The following is a 22,916-nucleotide window of genomic DNA, read 5'->3' on the forward strand; positions in this document are numbered from 1 at the left end:
AGAGAGGGAGACATACTCAGAGACTTCATGAGGGGCTGATTCACAAAAAAAGACCTGGCTCTGAAATATTTACTTGTCCTCTCCCTGTTTGACCGGTGGTCAGTCACAACAGTGAGTCATCCGTTGGGCTTCAATCCACAGCAGCTTGAAATAACAGCAATACCAGGGTTATGACTTTACACTTTCCATTTTTATTAAAACTCTCACTTCCCCCAAACCTGATTCTCTTAAAGCTAATTTTATTCCATGCTTGGCCTTTGAGTTTGTGCTAATTTGCAAGCCTTTTCCAAATCACCCTCTGAAATCAATGCAAGACAAAATTATCAACTCTTATCCATGCAAATCCTTGATGGGCTCAGGAAAACTGAATCTCTCTCCTCATAGAAAGGACTTTTCTGGGGGCCAGTGGGATGAAGGAATCTTCTTCGCAAAGGAGCTAGAAATTAAATTTCTATGCCTTATAAATATCTATATATATTTAAGCATGTGTGTATGTGTGTGAGAGCATGTGTGTGTATATATATCTCAAAAACTTTCCTGTTCATATATATATATGAAACAAGGAAACTAAAATCTAAATGGCGTTTAAATATATATACTTCCAATGTCTTCATTATCCTATCTATATCATAAGATACATGCCTAGAACAGTGGCCTATTTAATATCAGTCCCTTATTCAATTTGTTTTATACATTTCAGATAAACATGAAGCAATCTCTACACATTCAAAGATCTCATACATGTTTATGCTTTTGTTATTACAGCTAAGTGCTCATTTCTCTTTTATCTACCTTTTTCTAAGGGTTTTCCCAACATCAAGTTTCTTTAAGGAGAAACTAATACACAGCCCTTAGCACAGTGCTGGAAAAGCACTCAAGACTTATGCTTTTGAGACCTAATCAAGACTTGCACATCTTCCTATTTCCTCTCATTCGATAGTTATACTTGTACCTTTTCTGGAGCCTCTGCACTTCCAATCTGCCTTTTATACACAGATATTTCTTCATATGCAAGTCAACAGAGCTTAAATCAGGCACCACTGATTTCCAAAACTTTGCAGATTATCTGTCCTGCTACAGACACTGGATATAAAAACAAAGCACCGGGAGGAGTCACTACTTTCTGATTAATGATCTGAAGTTTGTCCTATCTTTTTCCATTAAAAAAGGAAAAGAGCCTAAAATACTATGCAGAGAAATCTAAGAGCTGCAGATTACTAAGCAGATCAAAAATACTGCTCCTAAGCAGAAGAAACCATTTAAATAAGGAAAAGTGTGAATGAAATGAACCTCTATGTGTTCAATGGGGAATTATATACTTGTGCTAAATTTACAAACAAAACAGAATCAAATTATAGCGGTAGCGGGACCTAAATATTTATTGCCTCTTTCAACCAGGTAACTCTTTCCTGTTTCTCTCCCAATTTCTTTCTCTTTTTGTACTCAGCCATCCTCTGAGGTGCAACTGAGCTACCTCCTCCAAGAGGAAACTGTTTTTGGCCATCATTGATTTTCCTTTGAACTCCAAAACACTTAAACCTGTACCTTTCAATTCAACTCTTATTATTACCCTCTTATTTTATATGTATAGATCCTTATTTCCCCAAATGCATGTTAAAGAGCAGGGCCTTAATTCCTGTTTTCTACAATACCTAGCCCAGAGCTAAGCATAGACTTCAACTAATACTGCCTCAGTGGAGTTTTGGACATCAATCCATGTGGGAAAGGATATAAGTTGTCACCCATTTCCCCCTCACATAACCTATTCCAAGGCCCTCATTGATTGAAGTTAGAGCATTTTATGATATGTATGGTTCTTATAGGAACATTAAATGAACAAAGTCCTGTCTCTCTGTTATACAGCAGGAGTCTTGCTGTACCTTGTTTCAGAATCTCTGGCATTCCTAGTGGGACAGAGTGGGCCTCACCCTCTCTCTTCTCATGATTAAGTCCAGAGAATGTGTGGCAAGAGTTCTGTGGCTTTTTAACCTGAGTAGTATTCCACCTATTGTACACGAATGCCTGCATTACGATGCCCACATCACTAATTACAGTAAATTAGTAGAGGTGCCCTGGTAGAAGCTGCATCCAACCCAATACTCAAGAACTTTATTGGACACTTGAAACCAGACTGTTTTACAATAAAATCCCCAGCTTCCTAAATTGGGAAATTTGGTGGCTCAAAACCTTTTCCCAAATGGAATCATAACTCCAGCTGTTCTTTGTCAAGCAGAGGGAAAATATACTACTTTTAATACTGAAATTGTGCCACTGACCCATCAGGACACATAATGGGGGTTGCTTTGTATCAGGGATGAATTTCATGGATACATCCTCCAAATTTCTGTGGCAATAAGGTCCAGTGATACAAATTCATAATCAGGTTTCTAAAGTAAATGGCACCTGGACTTCAGAATGACAAAGATCTGGGTTCAAACTTCAGTTTGCCATTTGTTAGCTGTGTGACCTTGACCAAGTTATAAATCTCTGTGAGCTTATTTTCTCATCTGCCAACTGGGAATACCACCACCTCTCTCACTGGCTTGTCATGTGAGTTATAAAACTATATATTATAACTAAAGCCCCTGGCATAGTGTGCCCCAATATAGTACTCAACAAATGTTGGCTACTATTATTTTTATTATCCAGGAGTTTGAATTGTCTAGAGTCCATGATTTTTAATTCACTGACTCAGGCTTCTCTCAGAAGAGTCATCCAGAACTACGGTTAAAAATACATTCCTTCTGTGAGTAGAAGAGGTTAAAGCACTGTGGTGTAAAGATGGTGCCCTACCCCCACTCCCTTGTGCCCCCAAAACACACACCACACACACACACACACTCATACAAACCAGACTAATCCTATGTGCCCATATGTCCGTCTCCAACCCTACTTGATGAAAATGCCTGTGGTCTAAAGGTTTTCACAAAGTTAAGGTTTCAAAAGTGAGGCCCCAGAGAACTATGTATATTCCATTAGAGAAGAAAGCAAGGCAGTGAGAGAGGGATAACTGCTACATTTTCTGATCCTTAGCAAAAGAATGGCTCCCATGTGCCAGGATCCCAGTCTGACGAGAAGAAACAACACGAAGATCATGTATGGACCTCACTGACCACTGAGAAAGCTCTTGAAGCACCTTCAGGCCCCACAGCTTCTTCTCAAAGAGACCACTATCTCCAACAGTAGAAGACAACCTGTCAGCCTCGTTGGCGGGAATCTTGTGTTCCAGAAGCACCATGAGCTCTTCTAATTGGAAAGCAAAGGCAGCAACTTGAAGTAGAAGAGTATGTATAGCCTGATGGAAGTCATCTTCAGTGGGGGTAAAATGCATCCGCTGGTCTTCTAAAAGCTTGGTCAACATAACATGGAAGGTACGATAAGCTTGGAGGTTCTCTTGGAGTCGCTCTGCCTCGGTCAGCTCATTCCACCGATCAGTGCTTGCCATCGGCACGCCATCCACTGAGTCCAGGTCCATGTTCTTGTTCAGGTCCTGATGTTTAACCTGGCCGAAGATACAGGGAAGCATCATGTCTTCTGTAATCACCCCATTGCCTTCATTTAAACCACCCCTAAGTCTCATATAAAATCTTGAGACCTCACACAAGGATCCAAGTTGAAAATAAAATAAAATGTCCAGAACACCAACTCTTTATTTGGGGAAGACCTAAACTCCCTGTAATTACATACCATTTTGAATACATATGCCTTTGGTTGGGGAGTAGGGGTGGGAGTGGGTAGAATCTACAACCTTTCATTATTTTCTAAACGTTTTAACTTAAAAACCACTGGTCCAGAAAACTTTTTCCTCATTTCAAACTCTCTCCTGGAAACACATTTCAATCATACAGGATTTTTAAGTATTTAAGCATATTTGTGTACACTGGCCACTCTAATGAAGCTCTAGAATGCAGCTAACGTGTAATTTTAATAACCTCTCTCCTCACTGCCAATTCTCAATGGTAAGGACAATCCTTTAGAGAATGCAGTGGGAAAGTGAGAAATTGGTGCTTCACAGTGATTTCTGACTGGTAGAGCTGTATGATGATAAACCAACTCTCAGATAACCTAAACTCAAAATCCACAGAGGCCAGGAATATTTCCACAGCAGTCTTCATGGGAAGAATGATGGGGATCCCCTTTTTCCAGAAAACCAATCTGGAACTACATGGTTAGCTTTTTGAAAATTTGGCAGTTCCATATGAATCTTCTGGAGGAACCTTCTGAAAGCTTAGGTGGCCTTTATGTTTAGACAAGAACACTTTTTGATACATAAGTTTAAAAAGAGGGTGATTAATACTGTATAGGAGAAATTAGTTGGGTGCACAAATTTCTCCTAGGTTCATATTTCCTCCAATGCTTTAAATCCTACTCTGCCTTTCATTTACATAGCTCAAAAATTCAGAACAATGGTGAAAAACTCCAACTTACTCTGGTAAAATTCAGAATGTAGGCAATTGTATTAGGAACAGCCTCCAAGACATATATAGCCAATCCTACCTAGAACCCCATATATATTATCTCATTGAAGGAAGACGCTTCCCAAACAGCCCTGGAGGATGAAATTTAGGTCAACTGAGTTTCCTTAAGGGAAAGGACCATATCAAATAGTAGGTGTGCAATACATGAATGACCATGTGATTGAGTCTTTCATAATTAGTAATGGTGCTGGAGGATGATGGTAAGGGGCTGGATCAAAAGTGATAAGGGGAAAATATACAACAGCAAAATAGGCAACTTACGTATGATTCCATAATAGCAGTCAGGTCTGAATGAATCTTCCTTGCTAGCCAGATAGAACGGGTGCAGAGGTCCCGGAGGTGAGGGGTCAGTGGTAAATGTTCTGCGATCGCCATCTCCTAAATCAACTGTCCCAGGAAACGAGTGAGCTGGGTTTGCTTCTGTCTACACTGGTCCAAGTAAGAAATGTGACTCTCACAGACTAAATCCACTGGGCATTCTGTACTAATGAGATTGTGCACCCCACCCCCATCCCCTGCCTGACTCAGAGGTGGCAGCAAATTCCTGGCTGCGGATTTTTGTGCCTGTGGAATCAAAGGCCCCTTTTTAACGAGCTTTTTTCCCTGCAGTATCTGCCGCCATCTCTCTCCTCCACTTAGTGCATAGCATACTTGTTTTTCTCATTGTTTTGCTTTTGCACTTAGCAACAAGATCACACTAATCCTCATGACACCCTTGCCTAATGTAATCTATTTTATATACACACATATAATCAGTTCATTTTATCATCCTTTGTGCTCTCCACATCCTTTTCTTTTTGGGGGACCTGGTAAAAAGGTGTTCATTAATAAGCTAATAATATTAATATTAAAAATTGTAATATTTGATAATAAATATTGCCATTTATTAAGTACCTACCATGGGCCAGAGACTATGCTAAAGTCTTTTAAATCAAACCTCATTTGATCCCTACAACAATTCTATGAGGTAATTCCTAGTTTTACAAAAGTAGAGACTGAGACTTAAAAGGTCTAAATAACATGCACAAAATGCAGTAGCTAGATTCAAGATTTAAATACAGATCTTTGATTCTACAGCTGTTACACCCACTGACTTTCTAATCTCATTCTTTCTTTAGGTATTCACTTTTCATTTAAGAAATAAAACTTGTATAAAACAGACCCTTTAAAATTACATCTTTTCCATTCTTTCGCTATTTTTCAAGTTGGCTGAATTTACACTTGATTAAAAATCAACCAAGGAAGCATCACTAATCTCAATTATAGTGTCTTCCTGTTACCTAGAGGATGAGGAAGGTAATGTTCAGGCCTGTTCTCCTCCAAAGGACAGGAAACACCCAACCAACCCTGAATTGCCAAAACTTCAAAGGGACCTCCAATAGTTTGCCAAATGATTACAGAATCATATAGCATTTTAGCACCAGAAATCAGAAATCAGGAACTAAACTGAGCCAAAGTTAACTACCTGATTCTTAACAAGAGCAAATAGTATATTACCCACATAAAACACACTTTAAAGGCACTTGGTCTTCTAATTTAGCAGCTTCAAATATTTACTGCTAGGATAACTGTAACCCAGTACAACCAAGGAAGACAAGTTGCTTCCGTGAAGACAACCTTTATTTTTTTCTTTACATATTTATTTTGGATATGTCTTACTTAGATTAAGAGAAAACAAGGATTTGAAAAGCAGAGTATCCCTTTTATTATATATATATTTTACATAACCTTTTCAACCTAGATTCAGTAACTACCTGTCTCTCCCATCAAAGGAGAAGGGTCCTGCACATTACAATAGGCAAAAAAGGCTTTTAGGAAATAAAATATTTTAAATTGATCCATTACAATTTTTCAGTTTTCTTGAGTACTACATTAGAAAGTAAGATGACAGAAGGAAGAAAAACTGGTATTTCAAACAACCAGACTGTAATAACCTTAGTTGATAGTACACTGTTTATGTATTTTTTTCCAAAGAGGTACAAAGTAGGTTTAAGTGATCCATGTGGATGCTTTTCCATCTTAATTTTTTTTATTCCTAGTAATCACAGCCAGTGTTTGTCCAAATTTTCTGAAGCATATTAAGGAGTCTCAATTATGCAGAATAACCCTGGGCAATCACAAACTAGAGGGAAGCACATCTCAGAAATATTGAGTAGTTGTATCTCAAGTACATTATCAGAATTTAGAACTGCCAATTCAAGATGGAGAACATGCAGTGGGAAGAGTTATTTAAAAGGAAACAGAATTAAACTAAGGGTATGAACTACAGATTTTTAAGATGAAAAGAGCTCCTTGGAAGGACAATGAAGTAAGCAGCATGGGGAACAGAAAGGAAAAGGGAAGAGGGCCTAGTATAACATAAGTTAATTTATACCAACTCATTACTATGCTATCACCCCTGTCCCAAAAGGAAAAATAAAGCCCTTGAAAAATGATAGAAAAATTGCAAACTGCTGCAATGATTTATTGAAGCGAATTGCAGGCAAATGGTAGCTATGAAGAGGGCCAAAGGACAAAAAAAAAGGAAGTTTTTAATTATTAGAACTATGTTTCTTTGCTGGGGGTGGGGGAGTAGTATAGGGAAGGGAAACAGATTTTCCCTGTATCTCAGAAAGAAAAGTTGTGTTTTGTTTTTTTTTTTTAATGCAGTTTGCTTTTATGGTAGCTAAAATATCTGATGACTAACCCATTGCAAATGAAATTTATGGAGACAAAGGATAAAACAAGTGTGGGGTATATTTGCTAGCCAGTGAATCATTACAAAGTGGACTTATATTGAGGTAAAACAACTTTGTTGTAGACCCCCCAATCAATCTTGGAACAATTTCTAATCTACTCAACATACCAAAGTCAATTCCAAACCCTTACTGTGGGCCCCAAAGCATCCCTTCTATCCTCATTCCATTTTCTACCCCCATATTGGAGGGAAGGCAAATCTGCAACACTTTGAAAAGAAAACAATGGTGCATTTAAGACTGTTCACTTGTAGGTGTCTCACGCCCCATTCCCTGGCACCCAACCATGGATAGTAGTGGGTGTAAAGGAAGCCTCTTTCAGAGATGACATTTTGTTACCCCAATTTTTGGGGAAAAAAATAAATCAAAGAGAAAATTGATAAATTTTATAATTTCAGTGTTTGTGTGAAAAATGAGCTGTTCCTTATATTGTATTCAGCAAGACTTCATTCTTTCTAACAATCATCCAGCAATTTCTGACAACAATGAATAGGGCAAGTCTTCAATTCCAGCTTCTGAAGTATGTAGAAGGATAGAATTGCCCTTCTAATTCTCTAAAAAATAAGCCAAAATAGATTTTTAATTTCTATGAGTTATGAACTTATTCAAAAACACTACCTGTCTCTCCCATGGACAGTAATAAGCAACCCACTCCATGAAAATCCCTATCCCAAGGGAAGTGGCAATTCCCAGAATTTTAGATTAAAGTCAAAGCCATTATTATACAGATTATTAACTTTGCCTATTAGAGCCTTTCTTCTTCTGAAGTATTACTATTAAAAGGGAAACAAAACAGAGCAGTTTCCTTTGACTTAAAACTTTAGGACCCCATAGACTTGTGTTCCTTCACTAATGACAGTGTCTTTCACTAAGAGGGATCTGGAATGAACCAGTGATAAAGCAATGCATAAAAAAAAAAAAAAAAGGGCCAGAGAGGGGCCAATAGGCAGGTATCTGTAAGGAAACAGTGGGGACAAAAAAGAAAAAGATTCACAAGAGATCATCTTTTATCTGTAATTCAGACCCTGAACAACCCATCTCATCCCCTTAAAAACTCCCTAATCTCAAAAAAACCTCAAAGACCACTAGTTAGCATGAACCTAACTCCTTCTTTAAAAAGGCTTCCAACAAGCGCTTCCAAACAAGTGCTAGGATATTGTAGTGATTTTGTTAGTGCTGAGGACCAGCTTTCTTTAAAGGCCACTGAAAAGCTATGATTTGAGAGGCTGGCTGTGCTTCTATAACCCTATGTCCTGCCTTCAAAAGTACCTCTTGTGGATAGGATCCCATGCCAGAATATCTAATCTCTCCCAGCCCCACAAAATATAGCAACAAAGACCAAAAAGAAAAAGAAAAAAAAAAAAAAAAATCAGACTTTCCATTAATAAATAAGGAATCTCAGTTCCACAACACAAAAACACACATGTTCAAAGTGCAAATTTCCGCCATTAGCCTGGGACTTTTCTCACTGTCTCACTGATACAGAGCCCTGTCTTACAGTCAGAGAGACCATGTAGAGGGCAGCCCCCTCCCTCTTGGGAACCTGCTTCCAAGCAAGTGAGCACCACTGAGAGCCATATGGGGGTTTTGGGAGGGGGACTGAGGTGGTGGGGTCAAAGAGGAGGGAGGTGGTCCCCATGTATTCTTCCCTTCTGAAGCCCAGTGGGGAATGGAGGAAAAGGGGGATAAGAGATGTGTGCTGTTTTAACAGCTCACCCTAATAAGGGGCCCTAAAGTGCCAAGTCAAGCTGCCAGCCTCTGAAGATTAAAATTATACGATACTCTGAGGATAAGTATGCTGCAGTGGACAGAAGCCAGAACCATAGCGCAGCAGTAAAGGGGAAGAGGGGATTTATAGGATGGTTATATACCATAAGAGTTAGAAGTTGATCCAGAGTACATCAGTTATAGGTTGGAAAAGGTAATCTGTTGATTAGCAGGAAGTCTGCCTGGCTGGAAATGAGTTTGATAACCCTCACTTTTAAGAGCTGCTTCTTTTTTTTTTTTTTTTCTTTTTTGGTCCACCTTTGTGCTAAGGCAGCATAACTTTTATAAAGGGGACAACAGAGGGAGAATAGGGGATAGGTGTGTGTGTGTGTGTGTGCATGTGTTGTATGGAAAGAGCAGGCCCTTCAGTTATTTTACTAGATTTTAAATGCTTTAACTTTTTTTTTGTCCTTTTCATCTTTTAAATACAAAGTCTGAGCAGTCCCAGTGCCCAAAGTCCTCCTCCCACTAAGGTCCAGTAGAGTCTGAATCTTCAATCAGAACCTCTGTGGTAGCACCGAGGATATCCGAGTTCATGACCAGCCCTTCAGTGCCCCCACTGCTGCCGCTTCCCACAAAGATCTTCCCATCAGCCATTAGGCTCACCCGTTCTGTCCCACTGCAGTATGACTTTGACATCCCTTCAGCTTCGAGCAATAGGCACTCTCCAGAGGTTGAGTTTCCCAAGGGCTCAGGAAGAAGAGGAAGACCCTGACCATCTGCAGGTTGCGTCAGGGACTCTGGGTTAGTGCCCAAGATATCTGTGCTGGTGATGAGGGCGCCTGCATTGGCAGCCAGAGCTTCTGCAATCAGCACCTCAGGGTGGCTTTTTGCTTTGTGTGCCACTACACTGTCCTTCTTCTCAAATTTTTTGCCACAGATATTGCAAGAGAACTGGTAGAAGGAGTCTGCATCATGCTTCTTCATGTGCCAATTAAGGGATGCCTTTTGTCGACAAGTAAATCCACAGATCTCACATCTAAAAAGAGTGGAAGAGGAAATGGCAGGTTAAATAGAGAAATAAAGAGAGCTCTTATTTGGGATCAGGATGAGGAAAAGTTACTAGATGGAAAAACGAATCTGATTTTTCCTTCTGTTTTCTTCAGAAACACAGGAATCAGAAGAATAAGGTCACTGGCTATCTCCCCCTACATCTAATACCCACTCCTTAATTTGGGAAAAGTAAACAATGGTCACAGCTCAGATGTTTGTAAAAGGGCTAACTCTCAAGTGGGTTATATGCTCTTCTCACCCAGATGTTCACCAGTAAATAAATACTCACTGTAATGGCTTCTCCCCAGTATGAATCATCCGGTGCACTGCCAGATTGTGGGAACTCTTGAAGGCCCGAGCACAATATTCACAGATATAGTCCCTTTGATCTAAGAAGAAAAATAATGCTGTTAGTGTTCCATTTAGAACCCCTCTAAGTATTTTTCTTAGCTTACAGTAAGTAGATGACCTGGCAATGCTGTTTTCAATTGGATAAACAAAATTTAAAAAGGAAATATACTATTTTCACATTTTAGTCCTCACATTCAGTAGCATGTAGACCCACTAAAAAAAAAAAAAAAACAAAAAAACTAGAGAGAAATATAAATGGAATCCTAATCTCAATATTACCACTAATCCAGATCTTGGGTAAATTCATTAGCAAATAAATAACTGCATGTTCTGAAGATTCTGTTCTTTAGTTTTTCCCAGATTGTGAAAATGGAATACTTACATATATATATAAAGAATTTGGCATTCCCTAGAAGAAAACTTTTCCGTATCTAAAGTGGCAATTATATCCTGCTTCAGGTTTAAAAAAATGTTACCCAAGATAATTTAAACTTCTCTCAAAAGATTCAAGTTGCTGCCATCAAATATATATATGAACAGTACTTGTATTTCTTTACCTTATTCTATCTCACATCTTCTGAAATATTCAACTACTTCCTTCTGTCTTTTCATAATACCCCCAAATTCCACAAGATATTTGATGAATGTGGTAACATAGTATGGAATCTACAGGGCAAAACAGCACTGTATTTATTTCTTTACCACTTGCTTGGAGCCCTTGGACAAATAGGTACTCAACAGATATCAGAGGAAGGAATTATCACTGCATTTTCTATTAATTTTACTTAAAATTATTAGAAACAGTCACAGAGAAAACAAGAGTACAAGTTAAAAGGTGAACAGTATACAATTTGATTTAACACACCTTCAAAAACAACTCTAAAACCAAGTACAGGAAAAGAGCCACGTTGTTCTCAAACTTGAGTGTACACAGGGATCTTATTAAATGCAGATTCTGATTCAGCAGGTCTGAGGCAGGGCCTGAGATTCTGCTTGATGAACAAGATGCCATTGCTTACGGGTCTGTGCTCTACATATTGAGAAGGAGGTCTTAAAATGACAGGTTTTGTATACTTTTTCAGCTCCATAGTAGCATGGCAAACCTGGGTGTGGCCTACATTTGCTTAAATAAATTATCTGTAACTTCAAAATTTGTCTGTATTAACTAATTTGGCAAAGGAAAAGGATCTAAAAGACACCATAAAATTGTATTAATCTAAATTATTTGCAGTAGCTTGAATTTCTAAAGCAGTTTCTTATACTAGGCTTGTAATATTTAGCTAAAACAGTCTAAACTAGTTGCCAGAGACTATTGTCCTACGTGATAAAACAGTATTAATAGCGAACATGAGTGAAGATATGGAAGCATCTATCAAGAAACAGCAGAGATGGTATTTTCTCTCAAGAAATATAGTATAATGCAAAGACTGTAGACTTTGGAGTGATGAAGACCCGAATCAAAATCCTGGACTTCTGAAAAAATTTACCATATGCCAGGCTCTGTGCAGTAACTAAGCACTTTATACGTTATCTCATTTCATTCTTACAGTAACTGTGATATTGGTATCATTACCCTTACTTTACAGATGAGTAAAAGTGAGAAGAGGAAAAATTAAGTAACTTGCCTAAGTCACACATACAGTAAATGATACAGTATAGACACATCAGTGTGACCTTGGGCAGGAGACACATCTCCGCAACTTTAATTCCTAATCTTATCCTTTAGGATTATTGTGAAGATAACATAGTAGTCAAGCGTTTGGCACATAATTAGTGGCAGCTCTAATACACAGTCCAATTTGCTACTATTAGCCTCACATGCACTGAGTGACTATAAATGAATGGAATTTAAGTCCATTCTATAGTATGTATTATGAAGATATGCAGTCTCTCTTTATGAGTCAGTAGCTCCTACAGAAGTCCACATGAGACTTTTATGGCTAGCCTTTATGATTTCAATAGCAGCAGAAGTCCCAGGAGCTATTTAGTAGTTAGCATAAACTAATAAGCAAGCCTCTTTTAACATTTAGGCTTTGTCTCCATATCCCCAACTTTTAGTTCTTAAAGAGTTACTACAAGTACATACCTGAAACAGAATTAGAAAATCCTGGTTCTGCTAAAAACTAGCTATATGACCATGGGCAAGTTAGATGATGATGCTAAGCCTCTGGTTTTTTAGCTATAAAACAAGGCTAATACAAACAAACTTAATGGTGAGTGGATAGAAGAGCAATAATACATGTAAAGTGCTTAGTACATAGTTGTCCAGATTATGTGCTCAGTAAAAGATCATCATCCATGTCATAAAAGTTCTCAAAGAAGTCAAAGATAGAAGTTGAAAAGCCCTAGTGTGTTCATCCCTTGCAAGATTTATGCTTTATTACACTTTATTTTCATACTTTTCTCCCACACTTGACTGCAGATCCTTATAAGAAGATTTGTTTTAAAAAAAAATTATTTCGGTCACTTCCTGATCCTTGCTCAAGAGGCGTCCAGAGAAGTTTTAGTTACTCCTCCAGGAAAGTAGGTAAAAAGCCAGGAACTGCGTGGACTAGACACCACAGAGCAATCTGTCTTTGGGCATACTTCATACAACACTCATGAAAATGTCAAACTGCTGAGATCAGCGAAATCTGTAAGTTTTTGCGGCCAGGGGACCCGCGCCCCTCCCTGCCAGGCTCAGTCCCGTGGGAGGAGGGGCTGCCAGCTCCGGGAAGGAGAAGGGAGAACTGCAGTGGTAGCCCTTCTCGGAAACACATTCTACTGATCCATACTCCAACCATAGACAGACTGAGACCAGACACCAGAGAATCTGAGAGCTGCCAGCCCAGCAGAGAGGACACAGGCATAGAAAAAAAAAAATAGCACGAAAAACTCCAAAATAAAAGCAGAGGATTTTTGGAGTTCTGGTGAACACAGAAAGGGGAAGGGCGGAGCTCAGGCCTTGAGGCGCATATGCAAATCCCGAAGAAAAGCTGATCTCTCTGCCCTGTGGACCTTTCCTTAATGGCCCTGGTTGCTTTGTCTATTAGCATTTCAATAACCTATTAGATCTCTGAGGAGGGCCCCTTTTTTTTTTTTTTTAAATCTTTTTTTCTTTTTCTAAAACAATTACTCTAAGAAGCCCAATACAGAAAGCTTCAAAGAATTGCAATTTGGGCACGTCAAGTCAAGAGCAGAACTAAGAGAGCTCTGAGACAAAAGGCAATAATCCAGTGGCTGAGAAAATTCACTAAACACCACAACTTCCCAAGAAAAGGGGCGTGTCCGCTCACAGCCACCATCCTGGTGGACAGGAAACACTCCTGCCCATTGCCAGCCCCATAGCCCAGAGCTGCCCCAGACAACCCAGTATGACAGAAGTGCTTCAAATAACAGGCACACACCACAAAACTGGGCGTGGACATTAGCCTTCCCTGCAACCTCAGCTGATTGTCCCAGAGCTGGGAAGGTGGAGCAGTGTGAATCAACAAAGCCCCATTCAGCCATCATTTGAGCAGACTGGGAGCCTCCCTACACAGCCCAGCAGCCCAGAACTGCCCTGGGGGGCACTCACCTGTGACATAGCACAGTCATCCCTCAACAGAGGACCCGGGGTGCACAGCCTACAAGAGGGGCCCACTTGCAAGTCTCAGGAGCCATACGCCAATAACAAAGACTTGTGGGTCAGTGGCAGAGACAAACTGTGGCAGGACTGAACTGAAGGATTAGACTATTGCAGCAGCTTTAAAACTCTAGGATCATCAGGGAGATTTGATTGTTAGGGCCACCCCCCCTCCCCGACTGCCCAGAAACATGCCCCACATACAGGGCAGGCAACACCAACTACACACGCAAGCTTGGTACACCAATTGGGCCCCACAAGACTCACTCCCCCACTCACCAAAAAGGCTAAGCAGGGGAGAACTGGCTTGTGGAGAACAGGTGGCTCGTGGACGCCACCTGCTGGTTAGTTAGAGAAAGTGTACTCCACGAAGCTGTAGATCTGATAAACTAGAGATAAGGACTTCAATAGGTCTACAACCCCTAAAAGAACCCTATCAAGTTCAGCAAATGCCACGAGGCCGAAAACAACAGAAAATTATAAAGCATATGAAAAAACCAGACGATATGGATAACCCAAGCCCAAGCACCCAAATCAAAACATCAGAAGAGACACAGCACCTAGAGCAGCTACTCAAAGAACTAAAAATGAACAATGAGACCATAGTACGGGATATGAAGGAAATCAAGAAGACTCTAGAAGAGCATAAAGAAGACATTGCAAGACTAAATAAAAAAATGGATGATCTTATGGAAATTAAAGAAACTGTTGACCAAATTAAAAAGATTCTGGACACTCATAGTACAAGACTAGAGGAAGTTGAACAACGAATCAGTGACCTGGAAGATGACAGAATGGAAAATGAAAGCATAAAAGAAAGAATGGGGAAAAAAATTGAAAAAATCGAAATGGACCTCAGGGATATGATAGATAATATGAAACATCCAAATATAAGACTCATTGGTGTCCCAGAAGGGGAAGAAAAGGGTAAAGGTCTAGGAAGAGTATTCAAAGAAATTGTTGGGGAAAACTTCCCAAATCTTCAAAACAACATAAATACATAAATCATAAATGCTCAGCGAACTCCAAATAGAATAAATCCAAATAAACCCACTCCAAGACATATACTGATCACACTGTCAAACACAGAAGAGAAGGAGCAAGTTCTGAAAGCAGCAAGAGAAAAGCAATTCACCACATACAAAGGAAACAGCATAAGACTAAGTAGTGACTACTCAGCAGCCACCATGGAGGCAAGAAGGCAGTGGCACGATATATTTAAAATTCTGAGTGAGAAAAATTTCCAGCCAAGAATACTTTATCCAGCAAAGCTCTCCTTCAAATTTGAGGGAGAGCTTAAATTTTTCACAGACAAACAAATGCTGAGAGAATTTGCTAACAAGAGACCTGCCCTACTGGAGATACTAAAGGGAGCCCTACAGACAGAGAAACAAAGACAGGACAGAGAGACTTTGAGAAAGGTTCAGTACTAAAGAGATTCGGTATGGGTACAATAAAGGATATTAATAGACAGAGGGAAAAATATGGCAAACATAAACCAAAGGATAAGATGGACGATTCAAGAAATGCCTTCACGGTTTTAACGTTGAATGTAAATGGATTAAACTCCCGAATTAAAAGATATAGATTCGCAGAATGGATCAAAAAAAAATGAACCATCAATATGTTGCATACAAGAGACTCATCTTAGACACAGGGACACAAAGAAACTGAAAGTGAAAGGATGGAAAAAAATATTTCATGCAAGCTACAGCCAAAAGAAAGCAGGTGTAGCAATATTAATCTCAGATAAAATAGACTTCAAATGCAGGGATGTTTTGAGAGACAAAGAAGGCCACTACATACTAATAAAAGGGGCAATTCAGCAAGAAGAAATAACAATCGTAAATGTCTATGCACCCAATCAAGGTGCCACAAAATACATGAGAGAAACACTGGAAAAACTAAAGGAAGCAATTGATGTTTCCACAATAATTGTGGGAGACTTCAACACATCACTCTCTCCTATAGATAGATCAACCAGACAGAAGACCAATAAGGAAATTGAAAACCTAAACAATCTGATAAATGAATTAGAATTAACAGACATATACAGGACATTACATCCCAAATCACCAGGATATACATACTTTTCTAGTGCTCATGGAACTTTCTCCAGAATAGATCATATGCTGGGACATAAAACAAGCCTCAATAAATTTAAAAAGATTGAAATGATTCAAAGCACATTCTCTGACCACAATGGAATACAATTAGAAGTCAATAACCATCAGAGACTTAGAAAATTCACAAATACCTGGAGGTTAAACAACACACTCCTAAACAATCAGTGGGTTAAAGAAGAAATAGCAAGAGAAATTGCTAAATATATAGAGACGAATGAAAATGAGAACACAACATACCAAAACCTATGGGCTGCAGCAAAAGCAGTGCTAAGGGGGAAATTTATAGCACTAAACGCATATATTAAAAAGGAAGAAAGAGCCAAAATCAAAGAACTAATGGATCAACTGAAGAAGCTAGAAAATGAACAGCAAACCAATCCTAAACCAAGTACAAGAAAAGAAATAACAAGGATTAAAGCAGAAATAAATGACATAGAGAACAAAAAAACAATAGAGAGGATAAATATCACCAAAAGTTGGTTCTTTGAGAAGATCAACAAGATTGACAAGCCCCTAGCTAGACTGACAAAATCAAAAAGAGAGAAGACCCATATAAACAAAATAATGAATGAAAAAGGTGACATAACTGCAGATCCTGAAGAAATTAAAAAAATTATAAGAGGATATTATGAACAACTGTATGGCAACAAACTGGATAATGTAGAAGAAATGGGCAATTTCCTGGAAACATATGAACAACCTAGACTGACCAGAGAAGAAATAGAAGACCTCAACCAACCCATCACAAGCAGAGATCCAATCAGTCATCAAAAATCTTCCCACAAATAAATGCCCAGGGCCAGATGGCTTCACAGGGGAATTCTACCAAACTTTCCAGAAAGAACTGACACCAATCTTACTCAAACTCTTTCAAAACATTGAAAAAAATGGAACACTACCTAACTCATTTTATGAAGCTAACATCAATCTAATACCAAAACCAGGCAAAGATGCTACAAAAAAGGAAAACTACCGGCCAATCTCCCTAATGAATATAGATGCAAAAATCCTCAACAAAATACTTGCAAATCGAATCCAAAGACACATTAAAAAAATCATACACCATGACCAAGTGGGGTTCATTCCAGGCATGCAAGGATGGTTCAACATAAGAAAAACAATCAATGTATTACAACACATTAAAAACTCGAAAGGGAAAAATCAATTGATCATCTCAATAGATGCTGAAAAAGCATTTGACAAAATCCAACATCCCTTTTTGATAAAAACACTTCAAAAGGTAGGAATTGAAGGAAACTTCCTCAACATGATAAAGAGCATATATGAAAAACCCACAGCCAGCATAGTACTCAATGGTGAGAGACTGAAAGCCTTCCCTCTAAGATCAGGAACAAGACAAGGATGCCCGCTGTCACCACTGTTATTCAACATTGTGCTGGAAGTGCTAGCCAGGGCAATCCGGCAAGACAAAGAAATAAAAGGCATCCAAATTGGAAAAGAAGAAGTAAAACTGTCATTGTTTGCAGATGATATGATCTTATATCTAGAAAACCCTCACCTACTAGAGCTAATAAACAAATTTAGCAAAGTAGCGGGATACAAGATTAATGCACATAAGTCAGTAATGTTTCTATATGCTAGAAATGAACAAACTGAAGAGACACTCAAGAAAAAGATACCATTTTCAATAGCAACTAAAAAAATCAAGTACCTAGGAATAAACTTAACCAAAGATGTAAAAGACCTATACAAAGAAAACTACATAACTCTACTAAAAGAAATAGAAGGGGACCTTAAAAGATGGAAAAATATTCCATGTTCATGGATAGGGAGGTTAAATGTCATTAAGATGTCAATTCTACCCAAACTCATCTACAGATTCAATGCAATCCCAATCAAAATTCCAACAACCTACTTTGCAGACTTGGGAAAGCTAGTTATCAAATTTATTTGGAAAGGGAAGATGCCTCGAATTGCTAAAGACACTCTAAAAAAGAAAAACGAAGTGGGAGGACTTACACTCCCTGACTTTGAAGCTTATTATAAAGCCACAGTTGCCAAAACAGCATGGTACTGGCACAAAGATAGACATATAGATCAATGGAATCGAACTGAGAATTCAGAGATAGACCCTCAGATCTATGGCCGACTGATCTTTGATAAGGCCCCCAAAGTCACTGAACTGAGTCATAATGGTCTTTTCAACAAATGGGGCTGGGAGAGTTGGATATCCATATCCAAAAGAATGAAAGAGGACCCCTACCTCACCCCCTACACAAAAATTAACTCAAAATGGACCAAAGATCTCAATATAAAAGAAAGTACCATAAAACTCCTAGAAGATAATGTAGGAAAACATCTTCAAGACCTTGTATTAGGCGGCCACTTCCTAGACTTTACACCCAAAGCACAAGCAACAAAAGAGAAAATAGATAAATGGGAACTCCTCAAGCTTAGAAGTTTCTGCACCTCAAAGGAATTTCTCAAAAAGGTAAAGAGGCAGCCAACTCAATGGGAAAAAATTTTTGGAAACCATGTGTCTGACAAAAGACTGATATCTTGCATATATAAAGAAATCCTACAACTCAATGACAATAGTACAAACAGCCCAATTATAAAATGGGCAAAAGATATGAAAAGACAGTTCTCTGAAGAGGAAATACAAATGGCCAAGAAACACATGAAAAAATGTTCAGCTTCACTAGCTATTAGAGAGATGCAAATTAAGACCACAATGAGATACCATCTAACACCGGTTAGAATGGCTGCCATTAAACAAACAGGAAACTACAAATGCTGGAGGGGATGTGGAGAAATTGGAACTCTTATTCATTGTTGGTGGGACTGTATAATGGTTCAGCCACTCTGGAAGTCAGTCTGGCAGTTCCTTAGAAAACTAGATATAGAGCTACCATTCGATCCAGCGATTGCACTTCTCGGTATATACCCGGAAGATCGGAAAGCAGTGACACGAACAGATATCTGCACGCCAATGTTCATAGAAGCATTATTCACAATTGCCAAGAGATGGAAACAACCCAAATGTCCTTCAACAGATGAGTGGATAAATAAAATGTGGTATATACACACGATGGAATACTACACGGCAGTAAGAAGGAACGATCTCGTGAAACATATGACAACATGGATGAACCTTGAAGACATAATGCTGAGTGAAATAAGCCAGGCACAAAAAGAGAAATATTATATGCTACCACTAATGTGAACTTTGAAAAATGTAAAACAAATGGTTTATAATGTAGAATGTAGGGGAACTAGCAGTAGAGAGCAATTAAGGAAGGGGGAACAATAATCCAAGAAGAACAGATAAGCTATTTAACGTTCTGGGGATGCCCAGAAATGACTATGGTCTGTTAATTTCTGATGGATATAGCAGGAACAAGTTCACAGAAATGTTGCTATATTATGTAACTTTCTTGGGGTAAAGTAGGAACATGTTGGAAGTTAAGCAGTTATCTTAGGTTAGTTGTCTTTTTCTTACTCCCTTGTTATGGTCTCTTTGAAATGTTCTTTTATTGTATGTTTGTTTTCTTTTTAACTTTTTTTTTCATACAGTTGATTTAAAAAAGAAGGGAAAGTTAAAAAAAAAAAAAAAAAAGAAAAACAAGGGAAAAAAAAAAGATGTAGTGCCCCCTTGAGGAGCCTGTGGAGAATGCAGGGGTATTTGCCTACCCCACCTCGATGGTTGCTAACATGACCACAGACATAGGGGACTGGTGGTTTGATGGGTTGAGCCCTCTACCATAAGTTTTACCCTTGGGAAGACGGTTGCTGCAAAGGAGAGGCTAGGCCTCCCTATATTTGTGCCTAAGAGTCTCCTCCTGAATGCCTCTTTGTTGCTCAGATGTGGCCCTCTCTCTCTGGCTAAGCCAACTTGAAAGGTGAAATCACTGCCCTCCCCCCTACGTAGGATCAGACACCCAGGGGAGTGAATCTCCCTGGCAACGTGGAATATGACTCCCGGGGAGGAATGTAGACCCGGCATCGTGGGACGGAGAACATCTTCTTGACCAAAAGGGGGATGTGAAAGGAAATGAAATAAGCTTCAGTGGCAGAGAGATTCCAAAACGAGCCGAGAGATCACTCTGGTGGGCACTCTTACGCACACTTTAGACAACCCTTTTTAGGTTCTAAAGAATTGGGGTAGCTGGTGGTGGATACCTGAAACTATCAAACTACAACCCAGAACCCATGAATCTCGAAGACAGTTGTATAAAAATGTAGCTTATGAGGGGTGACGATGGGATTGGGAAAGCCATAAGGACCAAACTCCACTTTGTCTAGTTTATGGATGGATGTGTAGAAAAGTAGGGGAAGGAAACAAACAGACAAAGGTACCCAGTGTTCTTTTTTACTTCAATTGCTCTTTTTCACTCTAATTATTATTCTTGTTATTTTTGTGTGTGTGCTAATGAAGGTGTCAGGGATTGATTTAGGTGATGAATGTACAACTATGTAATGGTACTGTAAACAATCGAAAGTACAATTTGTTTTGTATGACTGCGTGGTATGTGAATATATCTCAATAAAATGATGATTAAAAAAAAAAAATTTATTTCATTACCAACTGCACACCTAGAAGACAGTGCATTTAGCGACCTAATAAATGGTCTATTGAAAAAAGTACCTGTATGATGTTTGGCATGTCGAAGAAGTTGCTTCTGGAGCCTGAAGAGTCGTCCACAAGAGGGATGGGGACATACATATTTCTTCTTCAGCAAATGCTGGTATTTAATGTGGTGCTAAAACAGTAAAAGAAAGTGAAAAGATAAAAAGTAAGGTTTCCTGAAAGTTCTTTTGTTTGCTAAGTCAAAAGTGCTGAAGGAAAACCAAATACTTTGTATATGGTTAGGGAAGCAGTTTAATAATCTGGTAAGACGACAGGCTATGTAAATATATAGATCTGGGTTCCAGTCTGGCACTGTTGATCACTAGCAGTGTGATCTAAGGAGAAGTACTTAACTATTTTAAACTTTGGTTCTCATTTTTAAAATGGGGATAACAATAACTGTCTCAGTGTTGTTGTGGGGATAAGGAGATTATATATTGTATAGTGCTTAATAGTGCAGTAATAGGCACATATAAAGCAAAAGAATAGCAGATATAGTCATCATAACAGAACTAGAATCCAAAAGCAAGGCTTCAGTTTCAAGCTATATTTGCAGTGAATCTAAAGATCAGATAAGTATTTCCTAAGCTTTAGTCATTAGTATTTTACCTTTATGGTTTTTGCCAGACCTAAATATACTCCTTTTTACTCATTTTCTTTAAATCTACACACACACACACACAAAAAAAAACCCTACAATTTTTTATTCATTTTAAACAATATCTTATAAATCACTAGTTTGATTTCCTAATTTAATTTTTTCTAATATATTTTCAAATAAAGTCAGCTGTGTCTTGGTGTGTTGTTACATTCATCTCTCACATCGAGTATTATACGACATTGGAAAACACTGGAATATTCCAAGATTACAAGAAAAGTCATCTATTTGAGCCTCAGTCTCCTAATTACTTCTGTAACACAATGACTGAAGTAATTTTATCTTTAAAGATGCTTTTTGACATTATATGTATTCTTCATGTGTTCTTATAAAAAAATTATAAAGCCTAGGTCAAGTCCACAAATAATAAAGTCTGACGAAGTATGAGAACTAGGAATGGAATATACCTGAAAAGATGACTTACATAACAACTTCACTGACCTGCAGATAGCGAGGGTGAGCAAGAACAGTTCCACATCCTTCCATCTCACAACGGACATACTGAATTGGAGGTTTTTTTCTTTATTAAAAAAGTATAGAAGAAAAGTTAGTAACAAAAAAGTGTCATAGTAGCCCTTAACTCCAACTGCACAATAGGGAACAGCTATTTTACACTACAAGGAATTAAAAACTCTTTACTTGTATACAATCTGCACAGAATTTATGTTAAAATTAACTTAAAAAATGAGAAATGTCTAATGGAGTTTTAAAATAGGACATATGAACTAGCACCCCCCCCAAATGATAAAGAAGTAGTATTAAATTTTTGGAATCTTCAATATTCTATAATGGATATAAAAACACAGTAACTCGGTATTAAGACTTTGATGAAGTTCATTTTGTGAAAATTTTAAACACCCATTCTTTGCAGGAATTTAGCCTCACAAGCTAAGTATGTGGGTAAAGTGCCTAGCACCAAAAATAAATAACAGGAGTATAATAAGATACTCACCTCCTTTTGGGTAATCGTGGGCTTTTGTCATCTTTCCGCCTTCTTCCTCTCCTATAATTTAAGAACAGAGTAACTGCCCACATATTCCAGAATGTCGCTTATAGAGTACAGGATGGTGGAAGACGTATTCAAGATCAAAGAGCATATGGCAGACACAAAGGATAACCCAGAATACACAGAGCTAAAGAAACATCTGGCAAATCAAGGAAGGATTTCACTCTGAAGTAATTTCACTTTCAAGTTAGCTCCCATCAAAAACAAGTGTGTATATCTTTCATAAACTATAGAAGATCTCGAAAACCTGAAGGTTATTACTTAAAGAGTTGTTATACTGAAAAATTTAGTTAATTAAAAACTGAACAAAAGAATTTATTACCTAAAAACCCTAAAAATATAAACTATACTCTCCTTGCAATAGAACCAAAAAGTCTAAACAATTAAAAAAAATCCTATTTATGCAATGGGAAATGGTTGCTAGGCAGAACATTTTTACATGATCAAGACTATCCCATTATTTGTCTTGTTTACCTTTCTTTTTAGGATCCACATTTGTCGTACTTTTTCTAGTTGTCTCTACACCCTCTGCATCCTCAAAGCTACTGCCTTCCCTGCTCATTTGTATCTCCTTTAAGTACTGCTTTGGATTAAAATTAAACTTCAT

The 22,916-nt window shown here is 38.3% G+C and overlaps 2 protein-coding genes across 2 annotated transcripts in view; both read right to left on the reverse strand.

Annotated features, from left to right (window-relative positions):
* Positions 1-2,591: 2,591 nt before the first annotated feature.
* CNTF (ciliary neurotrophic factor) lies at positions 2,592-4,974 on the reverse strand. Its single transcript, XM_037840270.1, has 2 exons — positions 4,740-4,974; positions 2,592-3,502 (listed from the first exon to the last, which is right to left on the reverse strand). Exons 1-2 carry the CDS (start codon positions 4,851-4,853, stop codon positions 3,014-3,016), a joined length of 603 nt encoding a protein of 200 aa, XP_037696198.1. The 5' UTR covers positions 4,854-4,974; the 3' UTR covers positions 2,592-3,013.
* A 2,073-nt stretch (positions 4,975-7,047) lies between these two features.
* The window catches only part of ZFP91 (ZFP91 zinc finger protein, atypical E3 ubiquitin ligase), a 56,194-nt gene continuing 40,325 nt past the window's right edge, over positions 7,048-22,916 (reverse strand). Inside the window, exons 7-11 of the mRNA XM_037838465.1 lie at positions 22,256-22,306; positions 21,745-21,823; positions 20,664-20,778; positions 10,263-10,362; positions 7,048-9,959 (exon numbers count right to left, since the gene is read on the reverse strand). Of these exons, the coding sequence (XP_037694393.1) occupies positions 9,449-9,959; positions 10,263-10,362; positions 20,664-20,778; positions 21,745-21,823; positions 22,256-22,306 (856 nt within the window). The 3' untranslated portion in view covers positions 7,048-9,448. The remainder of the gene's footprint in view (positions 9,960-10,262; positions 10,363-20,663; positions 20,779-21,744; positions 21,824-22,255; positions 22,307-22,916) is intronic.

This window comes from Choloepus didactylus, chromosome 6, assembly GCF_015220235.1.
Source record: "Choloepus didactylus isolate mChoDid1 chromosome 6, mChoDid1.pri, whole genome shotgun sequence".
Lineage (NCBI taxonomy): Eukaryota > Metazoa > Chordata > Mammalia > Pilosa > Megalonychidae > Choloepus > Choloepus didactylus.